The sequence below is a fragment of the Zosterops lateralis genome, assembly GCF_965231275.1.
Source record: "Zosterops lateralis genome assembly, chromosome: 4".
Classification (NCBI taxonomy): Eukaryota; Metazoa; Chordata; class Aves; order Passeriformes; family Zosteropidae; genus Zosterops; species Zosterops lateralis.
Window position 1 is genome coordinate 40,224,108 of NC_139765.1, and position 17,163 is coordinate 40,241,270.

General features: G+C 38.6%; 1 protein-coding gene across 1 annotated transcript; it reads right to left on the reverse strand.

Moving 5' to 3' along the window:
- Window positions 1-103: 103 nt before the first annotated feature.
- HELB (DNA helicase B) lies at window positions 104-16,888 on the reverse strand. Its single transcript, XM_083859445.1, has 13 exons — window positions 16,562-16,888; window positions 13,522-13,896; window positions 12,292-12,500; window positions 10,076-10,939; window positions 8,866-9,037; window positions 7,956-8,097; window positions 6,869-6,999; window positions 5,747-5,831; window positions 4,807-4,866; window positions 4,059-4,263; window positions 3,301-3,435; window positions 2,657-3,094; window positions 104-2,158 (listed from the first exon to the last, which is right to left on the reverse strand). The coding sequence occupies exons 1-13, from the start codon at window positions 16,746-16,748 to the stop codon at window positions 2,069-2,071; spliced, it is 3,093 nt and encodes a 1,030-aa protein (XP_083715571.1). The 5' UTR covers window positions 16,749-16,888; the 3' UTR covers window positions 104-2,068.
- Window positions 16,889-17,163: the final 275 nt, after the last annotated feature.

Here is a 17,163-nt window from a genome sequence, read left to right on the forward strand (position 1 = left end):
AAATCCTTTTATCAGGAAGGTGCTGCTGTCTGATGGACAAGGCAGAGTGGTTTACTGCACTGGGTTTTCCTAGGAAATGGCTACATCTGTGATTTTGGAAACCTTATTCGCTGGCGAGAAGGGTGCACTTATTAGACAAAGCAGGGTTTAGATGTTATAACAAAATGCTTGCAGGAAAGCTGCAGTTTGCATTGAACATTAATCCCCACTTCAGCAAACTTTGTTAGAACATATGTTATACCCTATGCAATGAAATATTTATTGGTATGTCTTGCGACCTGAGGGGATTTTTAAGCAGAGACTTTTTTAGTGGGATAAAACCTCTGATGGGGGATTACTGAAAGAGCGAAACTGAAATGAGTTCAGACAAATTAGGAAGATTTTTTTAAAAGAAAATGGCTTTTTTAAAATTATGATACAAAAGCTCTTTAATGATCCATAAACCTGTAAACTTGTACTGTCATACATGAGTTTTTTAAGTCGATCTGTTTCTTGAAGGAAGAAAGGTCCTATTTATTATGCTTTGTTTTCAGCCTTCATTAGGATAAACATTACTCCCTGCAACACATTTTTGGAATTTAAAATTGTAAATATATTTTACAAACACATCACACAAATTTTCTTCTCTCCCCACTTCCCCCAAGCAATAAAATACTGCCAGTTGCTTTATATGCTCACCAGCAGCTGCATTGGTTTATTCTGGTATTCAAGTTGTTATTGGTAATTATTGTTATTGGTGAATATAAAGATACTGGATTTGTACATTTGTAGAGTCTCCATATCTAAGCAATCACCTTACAGAGTTGTTTCTGGTCAATTTAAACTGTTTAATGTATCCCTGTTGCTGTTTCCAGTACATAAACAAGCTCACCTGCCCTGCACACACAAGTATCCCTGATTTCTATTTCAGCACTGCCAGAAAAGGTCAGAATGGCATTCAAGGCTGAATCATGTAAAGAAAAAAAAAATCCAAACAAAAGACAAAAACTCCAAGGTTCATGAGTCACTTAAATATGTATTTTTATTTGTAACAAATAAGTATTAAACTGTAAAGTATTTTTGTACAAATTTAATACTTTAATAGCATGATATTTATCGTCTATGTTATGTTTTTTGAAATTCAAACTGTTGCAAATATTTGTATGGAAAAACTGTATAAATTGAAATAAACAGTGACTTAAAAACATTAAAAATGAGGTACAGTTTTTCAACTTTATATTTTTCCCACGGTTTTTTCACACAGTTTTAGAAAAAAACCCCGTTTTTAGATTTGTGGTATACTTTTTCCTACTCTGTGTGGAAAAAAAAAATTGTTACAGCTAACCAAGTTGTCCAAATTGTAGCACAATGTGTCTGATGTTTGATTTAACATTCAATTTATTAATCTCAAAAGTCCAATGCACCAAGTCCCATAGTACACATGAGAAAGTTGAAAGTGGAATGTTATTTGAACTCTGATTTGGACTTTTGCTTTTCTTACCAAGATCATCATCAGTACAGAACTATTAGCTAAAGCAGCTAATGGCAAGTTCAACATCATAGAAGAAGTTTTCTATGTCGCTGATTGCAACTTTCTTGTTATGCCTATAACAAGATTAAAATCCATAATCCATCAAAGCTTCATGGCTACAAATCTGCCACATCAGAAAAACCTAGACCCGTTTCTAAACTGTTTTTTTTTTCCTCAAGGAAACTACAGTTTTGGCACATCAGTAAGAGCACCTCATCAATACTGTAGCATTTGAGATAGGTAAATCTTGGTATGGACAGCTAGGAGTCTTTAAATCAAAATACATCCTTGTGTATTTTTTAAGGGAACATCTGGATCCTCAAAGACCTGTAAGTTCATTCTTCAGCAAAACAGAGATTTATGTGATTTTTGATGACCAGTATACCAATGAATCTACTAAAAATGGATCACTGAAAATGTAAGAGGCTCAGCATAAAACAAGCTGTTCTTGGCAGAACATGCAAAACCAAGAAAACCTTTGAAAGGCACCTGCATATTCAGCTTCTCTGTCCCAAAAACCTTGAACAGGTTCAGTAAAGGTTCATACCAAGACCAATGTTAGCTTTTGAAAAGCTTCCTAGGAGTTTGCTGTCCCAAAGTTAGATTCTTAAGTCTGGAAGATCCAAGTGGGGATTCTTTTACTGTTGTCTGTCAAAACAAAACAAAAATGTTACCAAATTTGAAATAGACCTAAAATATATTCGCTTCTTCAAAAAAGGCTCTTTCTCCATGAGCTCAGAAAGTAGATGTAATGAAAAAAGCAGCATCTGTTAGCAGGTTTGACTTTATAAAAATCAATTTCAATTATTAAATTTTATATACATCTCTCACAGCATGTCACCTAAAAACTGACATTTGTGCACAAACCATAAGCTGATACAGGCTAAGCTGGCCAACAGATCACTCTAAGAGTAAAACCATACATAACTTTACTACTTAAAGTTGACATTAAACTTTTTTTTCTGTATTAGCCATATATTACTCTGCAAAGTCATCTGACAAATTTGACTGCTTCACCAATTACTGGCCAACTTGAAAATTATTAAGTAAATAAATAAAACAATCATAACAGTGCCCAGGTGACATGTAATGGTGAAAGAAAATGCAAAAGTTTGTTTTAAACTTTTTCAGTAAGGAGATACTTACAGGAGGTTTTTCTGTAGCATCCTCAGATGCAGGAGTTTGTCTTTTACATGGACTTTGCTGAGAACTGCCCATCTGCTCTTTAGTGAGAAGTGATGACCCTTCCTGTATCACAAGGTCACTCTGAAGTTCAGGTGGGTCAGGAGCACCTTGAGTATCAGAAACAGACTGAGTCTCAAGCTCTTGACTTTGCCAGCACTTCACCAGAGGAGAGGACATTTGTGTGGGACAGTTGTTTGTTTCTGCAATTGCCTCTCTCAAAAACCTCTTCAGACACGTTTTTCTGGTTATCTCCTTGTTCTTTACTGCTTTCCTGAGGTGCTGCTCCTCAGCCACAACATAGACACGGCAGCGTCCCCTGGTCACAGCTGTGTACACGTGCTGCCAGTGCTGCCGGCCCGCGTTGCCAACCACGTACACCACCGTCCTTTCCTCAGAGCCCTGAAACGTGGCACAACACTGGGTCAAAGGCTGAGCTCCAGGAAATAGTTTTAAAAAAGACAAGGATGAGGAAGTTGGAGGCAACTGGGGACACTCCAAGAATATTTTCTATCCTGCATTCAAGGAACTCTAGTTTTAAGAAAAGTTTCTGATTCTTTTATGAGAATACAGTGCATTAGCTGAGCTCACAGCTGCTGTGTTTTTACCTGGAATGTGTGAATAGTTCTGGCCCAGGCATGCTTTATGTGACACAGCTTCTTCAGTGCCTTGTAGTTCACAGTGAATGTAGAGCCATACGTGCTGTTGATGGTCAGAAGGCGCTGCTTATCAATTTCTGTATCCTAAAGGAATAGCACAACACTCAGCAGTGAGCCTGGATCAGCAGCTGGAGCAACGTCTGTACTTCCCTATTCTAGCTTTCCTTGAAATTACAATGGCTGCAACATCAACCAACTCAAAGTTTCAGAAGATGCTAAACCCAATTGATTGCTGTCTTTCACTGACCACCCTCAACAGTTTTCACTGTTCAGGGCCTACCCTAACTCCTGATACTTTCACTGCTCAACTCACTGAACCCAGAAAAAAACCCATTTTTTTGTTGCTGTTACTTTTAGGCCAGCTTGGTTTTCTGCCAGGGAAAACTTGAACTGTAACATTACTTCAGACTATGTTAAACGTTATCTCTTTCAATTACAATACATTTGAGTATTTACAGAACGTATATACACTGAATACAATCAGACCAACTAAAATACATTGTACAAAAAAGCCCAGAATTGAGGTTTTTAAATCCTCTATCATACCTTGCCTCTTTCATGTCTTTTACATGACTCTTTAGCAGAACTAAGTATGTATTACGGACTAAACTTAAAAAGTGTGAATTGTTTTGTTCTGGGGATTCAACAAGCACTGAATCATTTCCCACCAGGTTTTCTTTGTGCAAGTTCGTGCAGCAAGGACTTACTTCTCTTATGAAAAATATATCTCCATTGCAGAGTCGTTTGCCCTCCTCATCAGCCTCTGCAGTGAGTGTGATTTTTCCATTTCTGCATTCCTGGCCCTTAGGAACCTCTCTGACACCAGAGGCTGCCAAGAGATCCTTGAGATACACATTGCGCGTGCTGGCAATCTTGTCGCCCACTTGAAACAGAAGTCGGTTCTTGTGGTCTCTAGGTCAGAGAAAGAAGAAGGGGAAAATGTATTTACAATGTGTGCATTTACCATCTCTCAGTATTTTTTCTATTTCCACTCTCTATACTTGACCCAGATTAAAAACGTCAATAATATTCAGAGTAGTTAGGGTAACACATTTGTGTCTTGAACTTTTGTAAAACCACTTGGTAAGAAACCAGCAATATAGAGTAGAACAAAAATATTTCAGAATCTATTTAGAAATCATATAGTAGCATAAAAAAAAATTAACCTTGAGGGTTTTTTTCATGTTGCTTTTATATGAATTTTGAATATTAAATAGTAACTTAACATCTTATAATTCACATAGTGGATTTAAATGAAAAGCAGTTTACCACTGTTCAAAATGAGATTAAAGAACCACCAAATAAAGTTTATTATATGAATGATTTATAACATAATCAGATCCAGATGAAACATTGGAAGTTTTACAATCTTATTTTACAGTGTTGGCCTGCCTATAACACTTTCAAAAAACAAGACTAGATTGGTCACAGGAAAAATGCGAAACACTGGCTTACCTGGTTACATGATTTGAATAGTGTTTGCAACAAAGTTCATTTATCAGATCACAATCTTGCCTAAATCATACAAAACAAGAACATGAACAAAATAATTATATACAAAACATACAATTACAATGTCACATTAGCATTAATTTATAAATAGTGGAAGAAGCCCCTTTTTTCTCTGATGATCTTCCACCACATATTAAGAAGAATTACTTAGAGTTTAGAAGACAGAGCAGTAAAGGAACAGTTTTGTCTAAATACCACAGAAAGTTTTTGTCCTGTACACTTAGATTAGCTAGATTTGTTTTTAAGATAAATAAGAAAAATAAAGAAAAACTAAAACCTGGACAGATTATTTTCTGTCTGTGAATATATTAAAAATAGCAAGATTTATTTGCTTTTTAAAGACCTGGAATTTTAACTTTTAAATGCAGCTTAAGTACCTATAAATATATTCTAGAAGAATCATACACAAAAAATCACTAATAACAGTGTTGTACCTGAATGCAGACTGGAGAAAAATTTGATATCAGAGTTACTCAGCATTCACAAACCACTTATTAGCTCACTGGGAACCTGTAAACAGTGGGTGTTTTTTACTTACTGAGAAAAAGTTTTTCACAGTTAAAGGTGGAGCTTTTTCCTAAGTAGCCTTTTCTGCAGAACGTAAGGTTATGGACTATAGTATTAGTGCTCATTATCCCTTTTTTCTCTTCAGTGTTTCTGCCAAGCCATGCATACTATTCATGCTCCTGTGATAACTAACTTCCAATCTTTCTTCAAAGTGTGTTAGAGCTCTACATCCCACCCTTCTTAAGTGATGAGTATTCCAAGTATCTCGTAGTTTTATGCTACATCCACTAGTCTCTACAACTCAAGGCACTCAGCTTTTTTTAGATTGTGTCTGCCAGCAAGGAGCTTTACAATGTCTGCCTGCATACCCCGTTACCTTCTGAAAGCAATGAATTGTGATTGTTCAGCATCCTCCAATCCTGGCCCTTTTTTAAGTAAAATCTTTATTGCAGTTTGTAAATCTGTTTTAAAAGACATAAAAGGTAAGACATAAAAATATTCAGAGATTTAAAAAGAAAAATATAATTCAGTATGAAATTGCCTTTGCTTATTTCTCACTTTAATGACATCTCAACTTGTTTAAAACAAAAAAAAAACAAACAACCCCCCCCAAAAAAAAACTCCCACACAAAATTACATACCCCCCAAAGTAACAGAAATATACCACAAAACACTCAAGAAAACATCATGCAGTTAATCCACTATTGAAATTTGAGAAATAAGAGTGATACAGAGAAACAAATCCTTATTTCTGTGTTAAACAACAGCTGCATTGAGCAACTTCATGCAAAATAAGGTTTTGATACAGAACACTGAAGAGGTAAAGATCAAACATTTTTAAGCCACATAAACATGGATTTCACAGAAAAAATCTACTTTTAGTATTCTGTTTGCTGAGTATTTTCTAGAGTAAGATAAGGTGATAATGGTTGTACTATTTTTTTTCTGCATTACCCTTGAAGTTTTTGATGCATATAAAAGAGAGGCCACTCAATCCACTTATACCCAATAAATGTCAAAAAACCTCAGTAAACAATGGCTCTAGCCCTGACCCCAAAACATTTTACAAGGGACACTGGCATCACTTCTTAGAATTTTCCTAACTCTACAGTTGGGAGGACATTCCTGTCCAGCACACCATACTTTTACAGTCACTTTTTACTCAAATGATTCATCTCTGAATCAATTCTGAACATATCTTAAGGTTTGACAGCTCCAGCTACAATATAAAAAAACAACCACATTCAATTACAGTGGTAGAAGCTGTCCCCCATTTCAAAGTCTAACTGGTGAGCTGGAGCTCTACAGCCCATTCTTCGCACTTACAGGTCTTGCTGTGTACAATTACAGAAGCCAAAAGACAAACACTTAATGTAGCATTTAAATTGATACCACAAACAAAGTCAGACTGAAACCTTCCCAAAATTTTTGTTCCAGACAATAGTCTATGCTTTACCAAAGGGAAAATCAAGATCACAGACTGACCGTACACACGTACTTTCCAAATTCCCGCCAGCAGGCAAAGCAATAAAAATAAATTTCTTCTCCGGGATTGGCATTGACATTTTCTCATTCCAAGCAGAAACTTTCAGCACCTCATCAAATTCAGGAAACTGCCGGTGAGAGATTCTGGACCAGAGCATTGGAGGGAAACCAAAAAGTTACTTTCAGTTAAAAAATTCCAGCATATCATCATCTGCATCACCCTGAGGCTCACAACCTAGAAATTTTTTGTCATCTACACTACATGCCCTGAAAACTCTTTCCTCAGAGCATAACTTAACTTTGCATTGAAAAAATTGGTAGTTTATTCTCTAAACCCTCCATCATTGCAGCAGATACTTAGTATTACCCATACAGTTTCTCCTATGGGAGCAAAATGGAGTAAAACAGAAGTGTTTTTTAAAAAGTAAGTAAGAATGTTTGTTGAACACTTAGTAGTACTGGACATCTTGCAAATGTTCAGAGTATTCTCAGATTTAATTAACATCAAAACCTAGATTTTGTTCTTAGAGGTTTAAAAAAGAAGTCAAGCGCTGATAGGAAACAGGATTATTTCCAAAACAGAAGTAATGCAAATGCTGGAAACACTTGTACTCTTTAGGTATTGATACAGAAAAAAAAATAGAAAGAAACAGTGATGTAATGGCCCTTGACATCTAAACTCTCCAAGCAATTCAGTCTGTTTTAGTTGTCACATTTATCAGCAACGTCTTTAAAACTTCCTTTTTAGAGGAGCAATTGTAAGCCGTTTTAGAAGGCATAAAGTCAGTTGTGCATTTACAACTCATTTGAAAACAGAGAGTATCTGACAGCATAATAGTGAAATACATCCCATAAAGTTCAAGAGCATTCCAGCACACAATTTTTTTTGTTCAATATATATTTCTGAAACAATCTATAGGGCTTTGTTGCTGTTCTTTTGGGGGTTTGTTTGTTTTTAAAACCAATGTTACGGATTTGGATTTTTAAAAAAACTAACAGAAGCAGTACCACAGAGTCAAATCTGGATGCACTGCTATTTGCAGGTAAAAGGCCAGGCAAGAATATCAAGAATTCTTCACACACACATCAGGATATCCTACCTTGAGGCATTATCTACAATTAGTTGCGATTCAGCTCTGTGGTTAGTTCGCAGTTCCACAGAAAAGCCTCTTGATTTCAGACCCTCAAAGATATCAGCTAACATGTTCCCTGGGTCTATGCTTGGTAGCTGTCTAGTATCACCTAAACAGAATGCACATTAGTTTTTGTGAGAAGGTATAACATATCAGCTGTTGAAAATTGTCTTAAAAAAACGAACATTGGAATGAATACTCAAGCCTCTATATAGCAATATCCATCCTTAATACAATTCACATGAAATGAAACTTTCAAGAATCTAAGAAACTTTGCGAATAAGGTTGTGGTGTGTGTAGTTTAGGTCTTTTTATACTCCTCACTCAGTAATGCTTTACTAGCAAATACAAATCCCTCTGCTTAAGGAGCACTGAGAGTCATCACATCTTATTCAAACACACTTTTGAAAGCTACATATTTAAAAACAAATGCCATAAATGGCACGTCAAAAAGGAAACCTCTAAAAAAGCATAAAAATTTGACTTTACATTTGCTTTACTTTTTAAATTAAAACAAGATGATCCTAGCATTAAGAATGACATGAAAACTCCCTTCTAAAATACTGTTCATATGCTAGCAATAGCTCCTTCACATTTAAGGAAATCAGAAAAGTTTTCCAGTTGCAAGATGTAATAATCTATCACATGGAAGCCAGAATAAGACAAAACACTGCTAAACAGACAATGGAGATACTTTCCTACTGACATTTGGAAAACTGTCTATCTCATCTGACCTTAAGATATAGCAGAAGTATCCAAGTACAGAACAATGTAATATTCTGGAATTTTTAAGAAACTTGGTGGGAGCTCTGATACTTACACTCTATGTTGTGCATTATTGAACATTGTATAATGCTAAATTTGTTGTTTCACTTACCTAGAATAATAAGTTTAGCAAGCTGAGCATGCTCACACAAGAGTTTTAAAACTAAACTAAGAATTTGTACAGACACCAAACTTCCTTCATCCACAATGAGAACCGTAACTCCAGAAAACTTCCATGGCTGTGCTTGCTCACTCCGCCTCCACGATTTAAAACTATAGATAATCTAGAAGCAAATAAAAATAAAGCAAGCTCTGACACCAATCAACTGTAAACTGTGTTATAAAAGTAGACAGTGTAGTATCCTCTAATATATGTAGAGCTGCTATCCAAAGTTCTGAACTTACACCTGTAAAGACCCAGAAGACTCAACCATTCAGTCTTATTTTCCTCCTTCATGAATACATTTCTAGCTGAGATTAGCCACAGTGACCGACATAAAAGCACAGTTTTTTTTTCCTGCAGGAACTGTTAAAGACACAAGGTCGGCCATTAGGTTGCTCAGTAAGAGAACACCTCCTACTACAACTTGCTGTATACCCAAATACCCAAAACTGCATGCAATTGCAGTAACTATCCAGTCCCCAAAGATAAAAAAACCCAATAGTACTTTTTATGTTATTATAATTCCTGCTTATATGGGTTATTCCACAACTCCAATGTCTTCTTGGCACGTTTTGCTACTTAGAACAACAGAGACTTGGCCTAAGTTTATTAACAAGGAGTTTGCTTTCTACTTTTTTTGAAAAAAAATTCCACAGTACCTAACATTAATTAAGAAAACACTGTGCAAACGAAATTTCTCTCATTATTCAACCCCAGGCTACTGATCTTTTCATGTATGTGCTGCTATGATTGCTAGGCAACAGGATCCTAGAAAACAGCTCTACCACCTAGAAATTATTTTTGTCTTCATTAAAATAAAATGCAAAACTAAGAAGCCGAAAAAACCGGATGCCCTCTGGATGCCCTAGAGAAGCACAAATTTCAGATGTATATAAATAGTAAAGAAACCAAAGTTAGCAAATAATGTATTTCAAATGACTGATTTATGATTTACCAAAACATAATGCTGACTTTCAGATGCTGATAAGCTATACTGAAGCATTAACAGTAACAGGCTTCACATTTCTTAAGGAAAGTTCAATAAAAAGCACGCTTTTTTCCCAAAACAAGAATGGGCAGTGCCAAAAGGTGTTTCAGAACCTAATTTAAAAAAAAAAAAAAAAAAAAACCCACCCCCAAAACCCAAAACAAACCTTACCTGATGCATTGTATATGCAGGAAGTTGTGTTTTTTCTCTCAGAAGACTTGTTGCCCTCCCTGTAGGTGCACTGAATAGTACATTCAAATTTTTTTTTGCATATATATTCTCTGATTCCCAGTGGTGATCAAACGTATTCCATTCCTCAGATGCATCTAAGTCTTCTTCAAAGTCCTTAGAAGCAGCTTCCACTTCTTTATCCATCTGCTTCAAATAACGAAAAAGGCAGCTAACTATTGTACTCTTCCCACAGCCTCCTTGTCCACTTATGATTGTGACAGGATTAGAACAAATTTTTTTTACAGCAATCACCTGATCTTCATCTACCTCTGCTTTACTTTGGATACCAGACACAGAGCCCACATCCTTTCCAGGAAAGTGATTTTCACCATTATGATTGTCTGGATTATTGTCCTCCATTTCACATGCCTGGGTAATATTTATTTTGTTCTCTACTGTTTCTCTTGGTGCCTCAGAAACCCTAAGTATCTTTTTCACATCCACATCCAGTTTCCATGTGTGGTTGGACAGGAGGTCACCTACATACATTGCAATATCTTTTTCAGATTTGTAAAGATGAGGCAGAAACACCAGCTTTTTCTCCCTAATCACTACATTCTGATCTTTCAAAAATTTAAGAGATTGCCAAACATGCTCAATGGACATGTGTTTGGATACAAAATGAGCTAATTCATCTTGATCTTCATATGTGTGTCCCATTTGTCTACAGCGTGTCTTGAGCTGATCATACAAAATTAATGCATTCTTCTGCAAATCAGGAATTTTCAAGAGGAGATGTTCACACTGACAGAAGGCGGCCCACGTTGCCTCACAGGAAGGAAGCTTCAACTCCTTGTACATAATCTTCTCCCCAAAAAGAGTAAAAGCAAACATAGATTTATTTCAGAAGATGTTAGCCTCTTGCAGAATAACATTCTTCCTAGTAAATACAAATTGCAATTCAGAGGGTGGAAATTTGAAAAAATGTATGTATTTTTCATGATGTATGAAGTTATGCATTTCAAGCTACCTGAAAGCAAAATACTTAAAAGTAAGCTGGAATGATAATTCCCCTTAGTTACCCTTCTGTATGAAATGGAAACTATAAAAATAAAAAACCTTACACAGAAATTGGGTATTAGGGAGAACTTGTGCACACCACATAACACATTTTCATGTAAAGGTACACAAACTGTAGAAACAGAGCACAGGAAAGCCATTAGGCAGAGTACTGTACCCAATTCTGAACATGTTATTTTGAGAAATACACCACCTCTACAGACACTACCACAAAATAGTGAAAGATTGAGATGTACAAAACAGATGAGCTACTGACAGTAAGAAAAATAATTGCGCTTGCTCAGTCTAAAGAGAAAAGGCTAAAGGGAGTATTCAAGGAATAAAAAACTGCAGTGACAATACAGGTCCTTGAAGCAAGAGAGCAACAAGTCCATATTGCATCAAGGAATAGCCACACTGGACACAAGGAAAATCTTTTTACAGGAAATTATGTGAAACACTGGAATATATTGGCTACTCTGATGAATCTCTGAAGCCAGAGCTCTTAAAGGCAAGTCAGAACATCCATCAGTAAAGCACTGGGGGCCCAAAGCAGAGGGAAAACCAACCACATTTGTGAACAACTAAAGCTGCAGCTCTCATGAGAGGTGTGTGACTGCTAAGGTGAGGTGCAGCAAAGCTCAGGGCAAGTGCAGCAAAGGAAAACAGGAGGGGTAAGCAACCACTGCAAATTCCACTATAAAAAACAAACTACTGGACCAAATGAGTTCTTACAGAGAAACTTACAACTCTACTATGAGACCACAGATATTGTTCTACATATTAGAAACATGAAGTCTCATTTACCAGTATTAAATTGAAAAGAAGAATTGAGGATTTTTAATCAGCTGTCTAACTTTTGGCCCACTTACCTCAAGCATTTAATTTTCTGTCCCTTGTAGAAAATACTAAACAAATGGTTGTAACAAAACCAATAAAACCACTTTCAAAAATCTTCTGACATTAATTTATTCTAGACCAACTGAAAAAACAAAACCCTTCGCTGAGTCCAGTATATCATCCATTTCCAAATTAACTGTGCTTAGTCCCTACAAATGCCCATTTAATCAAGTGAATCCCACTGAAACAGCACTGCAGTCAAATGCACCTCAAATGCAGCAAACACCCTATTTTTTACCATACGTAACATTACTTACCCTGCTGAATCCAAGTTTCCATGGCTCATCCTTTAGCATCTCATCCAATTTTGTTACCATCTCGTCAGCTACCGCCTCGCCATCCACATCAGCCTTGCTTTGCCAACACGTGTTACCCAGCAGACAGCAGAAGTGCCGTGGCAGAAGAACCGGCAAGAACTCCAGTATCCTCGGAAAAGCCAGCGCTGCCAATACCGCCTTCCCTGCAACTGCACGCACCATAAACACAGGAAGTTTTATGTGATATACAAAGATTGTTGAAAAGCAATTTATACCCACTCTGGCTTTATCCTTCTGCCTCCCCTATATCCAAGACATTACAAATTTCTCTTCTTTTTCTTATTTTTGTAATCCTTTTCAAAATTTTTAAACTCTGTTTTTCCTGAACTGCTTTAGGAAAAAATTGTTTGGGTTTCATCCAGCAGGGAAACAATCAGTACTCTCAGAGACTGCATCACAGTGGGGACAAGGGGGATGTCTGCTTTAAAAACACACTCCTGATCCAATCTCTAACACTCAGGTAGTCACACTCATGTAACCCCACCAACACTGCTCACAACAGCACCCTCAGAAGTCTGAACTATCTCCATGTGGAGACACTCCAGTGCTTCCACAGTCTGCTCCAAAGCCATCCCAATCCGCTGACAGGCAGGATTCAAACACACCTAGATAGTCTATTTAGTGCAGGACTACACTGAACTCCTTCACTGATCCTTGCACTCCAGAGAAGCACCTATACTACTTTTGAACATTTGGCAGCCCTAAAAAGCCACTACCACCAGGCTTAAGTAGTGCTGACCCCATTTTTCAATAAGCCTTGGTATAGCTGAATAAACTACAGGAAGCATCAGTGTCTTTGCACAGTGGAATCACAGAAGCATAAAATGGTTTAAGTTGGAAGTGACCTTAAAGATCAAATAGTTCCAAACCCCTGCCACAGGCAGGGACACCTTCCACTAGACCAAGCTGCTCAGAGCCCCATCCAACCTGGCCTTAAGCACTTCCAGGGATGGAGTGTCCCTAGCACAGACAATTCTACTTACCCTACAGAATTGAGCAAAGTCCTCCTGTATGCCTATCTTTAACTGATCAGTTGTCCTGCTGTCCCGAAATATTTTAAAATAAAAGACTCATTTGAACATACATTTCAGATGAATACATGCTAGTTTGAGTGCAGTATATGAGACAGAACTCCTTCACTTAAAAATAATTAAGACAGGATATACCTACATGATTTTGAAACATAATGGAAGATGTCATAATTCTTGGTATCTCTTTGGATCTTCTTTGGCTGTAGCTGTGAAACTTGGAACTGTTTTAGTTTTTCTTCAAGGCTGCTAAAACTCAGCACAGAGTCCATAGGAAGCCAAGCAAAAAAATCTCTTTTCCAATCTTCAGGAACATCACATTGCGTAAGAAAGAGTGAAAATACTTGTTGGTTGTTTTCTTCTACATCAGTCTGCAGAAAATACGACGGATATCCTTGCACAAAGTACTTCAACCCCATTTTTTTAACTTTAACATTAACTTTCCACCAAGGGCCAACTAATGGAAAACGTCCAACTACTTCATATTCCTTTTTGGTGCTGCATTCCTGTATAATAACTGAATCATTCAAAAGAGAAACAAATCCAGTGTTAATTGACAGTCATAAAAAATTAAAGTTTGTGTTGATTAAGAGTTTTGTTGGTTCAAAGCTTTTTTTTTTTATCTTTTCTGTAAGTTGCAGTAGTAAAAGTAAAGCAGGGGTTTCATAAAGTCCTGATGTCAGTCTCTCCACTAGTGTAGAGGCATTCGATATCAGGGACAAGGTATTCTGCAAACTTGAGATATTCTAGAATATGTGGTTTTATTGCAAGGGTCGTGGGTAGAAAGGGCCTTCCCTTCAGCCACCAGCCTCGGCTGAAGGGAAGTCCCAGAGAGAGAGAGGGAGAGAGAGAGCAAGAGGGTAAGCTGGCAAGAAGAGGGGAGAGCTAGAGCAACGTGGCAGGGGTCAGAGTGCAGGGGGAAGAGAGAAGAGAAGAGGGGACAGGGCGAAGAGGAGAACCAAGAGAGTGAAGAGAAGAGCAGAGAAGAGAGCGAGGTCCAGGTTACAATACATTATATCTCCTTTTGTGATGAATATTCTAATTTACAGTGACCAACCAATACAAGACACAAAACCCTATAGAAACTACATACAGCCTATAAGAACTACTACATTACCATGTGTTACATTTTAAACTCTAAAAACTACTCTTTAGACTTTTCTGTTTTGCTACATTGACCTTTGGATCCCTTAGCAGCAGAAAGGTATTGTTCAATCCAAAGGGATTATCCTTCAGCTGGCCAGGCTATTGTCTTTAGGTTATCTAGTAACTAAGACTCGGTATCCTACAACTCAAAGTACGCTTTCATTTCGATTACAGGTTTCATATTTTCAAAATCTTTTGCTAAGCAATCATATTTATAAGGTTTCCCTGATTCATCTTTCCCAACACACTAGTATTTAAAAACAAAAGTGAAACCAAACTCAGAAACCAGCACTAAAATTCCTTCTCTAAGCATGAGGAATAAATCTTGCCTATGAATTTATTAAGGTAATTAAATACGTACGGCTTAATATTATGATTTACTATTTATTCAAACTCAAGTTTATAACTGAATTTTGAACAGTTTCATCACTAAATATTCTATCACAATGCCTGTATAATCTTCAGATACATTTGTATACCAATTAATTCCCGTGACTGAAACCACCAGATTTATAAGGAAGTAATACAATAAATTCTTAACATTTTGTATCACCTGGTTTGCCTCCTCTTTGCCTTCAAAAAAATAATACACCATTCCCTGATCAACAACTGGGGATCAACTGCTATGACCAGAACAGATGTTTAGCAGGGTGTCTTTCTCATCAGGACAGCTCTCAAGTTTCTAATAACTTATTTATTTCTTCCTGGCTATTTAGTCCAGTTTAGCCCTTCTAAAAACAACTTGCAGATAAAATACTTTTTATGCAGCGGTTGCTCCAACTTAATATCCTTTTCTAAGTCTAAGAAGAAACATGGAAATCATTAACACCAAGTATCAACACCCTCATATGTCATAAAAGAAAAAAATGCGCTTCTTTTCGTGTCAAGTTAACTTGAATGGGAAAACCTTGTTCTCTTACTGTTCCAATCCTGTGCCAGTAGGAAAACACAGATCACACTTCCACTATCTATTCACCACCTACTTCGGTTCCCTGTCCCTTCGCTTATGACTGTGATAAATGGGTATGATTGGTGCTGACAAAATTGAAACAGTAATCAATATTTTAAAAACAGTAGCTAAAATGTAACTTTCTAGGAAGAAGAAAGGGGGAAATCTCCCCCTCTCCTCCAGCAGATGTTCAGTAGAGAGGAAGAGACTGAGATAAGGAAGCCATATTTATCTGGAGATGGAAAAGTTCTGGGGGAAATCCATAAAAACGTTAATTTAAAAAAAAATTGCTTTAGTGTGCCATGAAATTATTTGGATGTGCAAATACAGTATTCACTGACATAATAGAGGCTTAATACGCATGTGTAAGTAAGCCAAGGGGCCATTAAAAGGACCATGCCACTAGGGGTGGTGATGGGTGGAGATAAGGGCAGTGATGTAAATCTTAAGAATCGAAAATAGGTGGGAAGGGGTGTTGGCACACATGATACAGGTGGGAAGGGGTGTCGACACACATGATACAAAGTCCAAACGGGTTATTTTTGGTTTTGTACGGGGGTAGGTACCCCGCGGTCCATCTGCTCTTGTATTAATTTTAAGAACCAATATATATATATTATTTACTATTAGCAAATTATTGTAACTTTTAAGCTGCTCAGATTAAAACTGCTGCTATAATTAACTTTGTTTGGAGGTTTTTCTTTGGATTGGATAATTAGGCAGCACATCCATTTATAACACGACCAATTCGGGCAGCGGGGAAGGGCCGAGCCGGGACCTTTCCCAGGTAGGAAGCGCCGCGCAGGGACAGCGGGCCGGGCCCAGCGCCGCCTCCCCGCCGCCCTGCCCGCGGCCCGGGCCCCCCGCTCGCCTCCCCCGGGCCCTGCGCGGAGCCCCGGCCCCCCGAGGGGAGGGCTCCGTGCGGTGAGGGCCCCTGAGGGGAGGGCCCCGCGCGGTGAGGGCCCCGCGCCCCCGGCCCCATGTGGAGAGGGCCCCGTGCGGTGAGGGCCCCGCGCCCCCGGCCCCGTGTGGGGAGGGCCCCCTGAGGGGAGGGCCCCGCAGCCCCGGCCCGGCCCGCTGCCCTCACCGGAGCGGCGCGGCGGCAGCGCGACCGACAGCTCCTGCCCGGCCTCCAGGAGCGCGTCCTCCACCGAGAGCGGCTCCTCGAAGTCCTCGTCGCTCTCCTCCTGGTCGCTCGTCACCTCGCGGGGCGACGGCCGCAGGAGCCCCCACAGCTCCAGGAGCTGGCCCCGCTTCCCGCCGGACTCCGCCATGCCCCCGCCGCCGCAAACTCCCCGCCCCGCGGAAAGGCGGGCCCGGGGTGCCTGACAGGAGCGGAGCGGCACGGGGGCGTCAGGATGGCCCGGAACCAGGAGTCTTTTTTTTTTTTTTTTTTTTTTTTTTTTTTTTTTTTTTTTTTTCTTTGCGGGGGGGTGGGTGGGGTGGGGGTTTTGTGGGTTTTTTGGTGATTGTTGTTGGTTTGGTTGGTTGGTTTTTTGTTTTGTCTTGTCTTGTTTTGTTTTGTACCTGGGGGCATAATTCTCTGTCTTTACACGGCCCTTATCACAAAACCATCGATCATACCATCACACTTCCTGTATATGTGATTGTGTTCCAGCCAGCTGCCCCCAGGGTAGTTCAGTGATGTGTAACCAGCAAACTGTTCTCCAGCCGGCTCACTGAAAATCA

Excerpts from the sequence above, each read along its gene's own strand:
- HELB (XM_083859445.1), bottom strand. The coding sequence starts at position 16,748 with ATGGCGGAGTCCGGCGGGAAGCGGGGCCAGCTCCTGGAGCTGTGGGGG. Across the intron at positions 9,038-10,075 it reads CTGCATATACAATGCATCAG|ATTATCTATAGTTTTAAATC; the intron begins GTAAGGTTTGTT and ends ATTTGCTTCTAG. Across the intron at positions 3,436-4,058 it reads ATATATTTTTCATAAGAGAA|GATACAGAAATTGATAAGCA; the intron begins GTAAGTCCTTGC and ends CTATTCCTTTAG.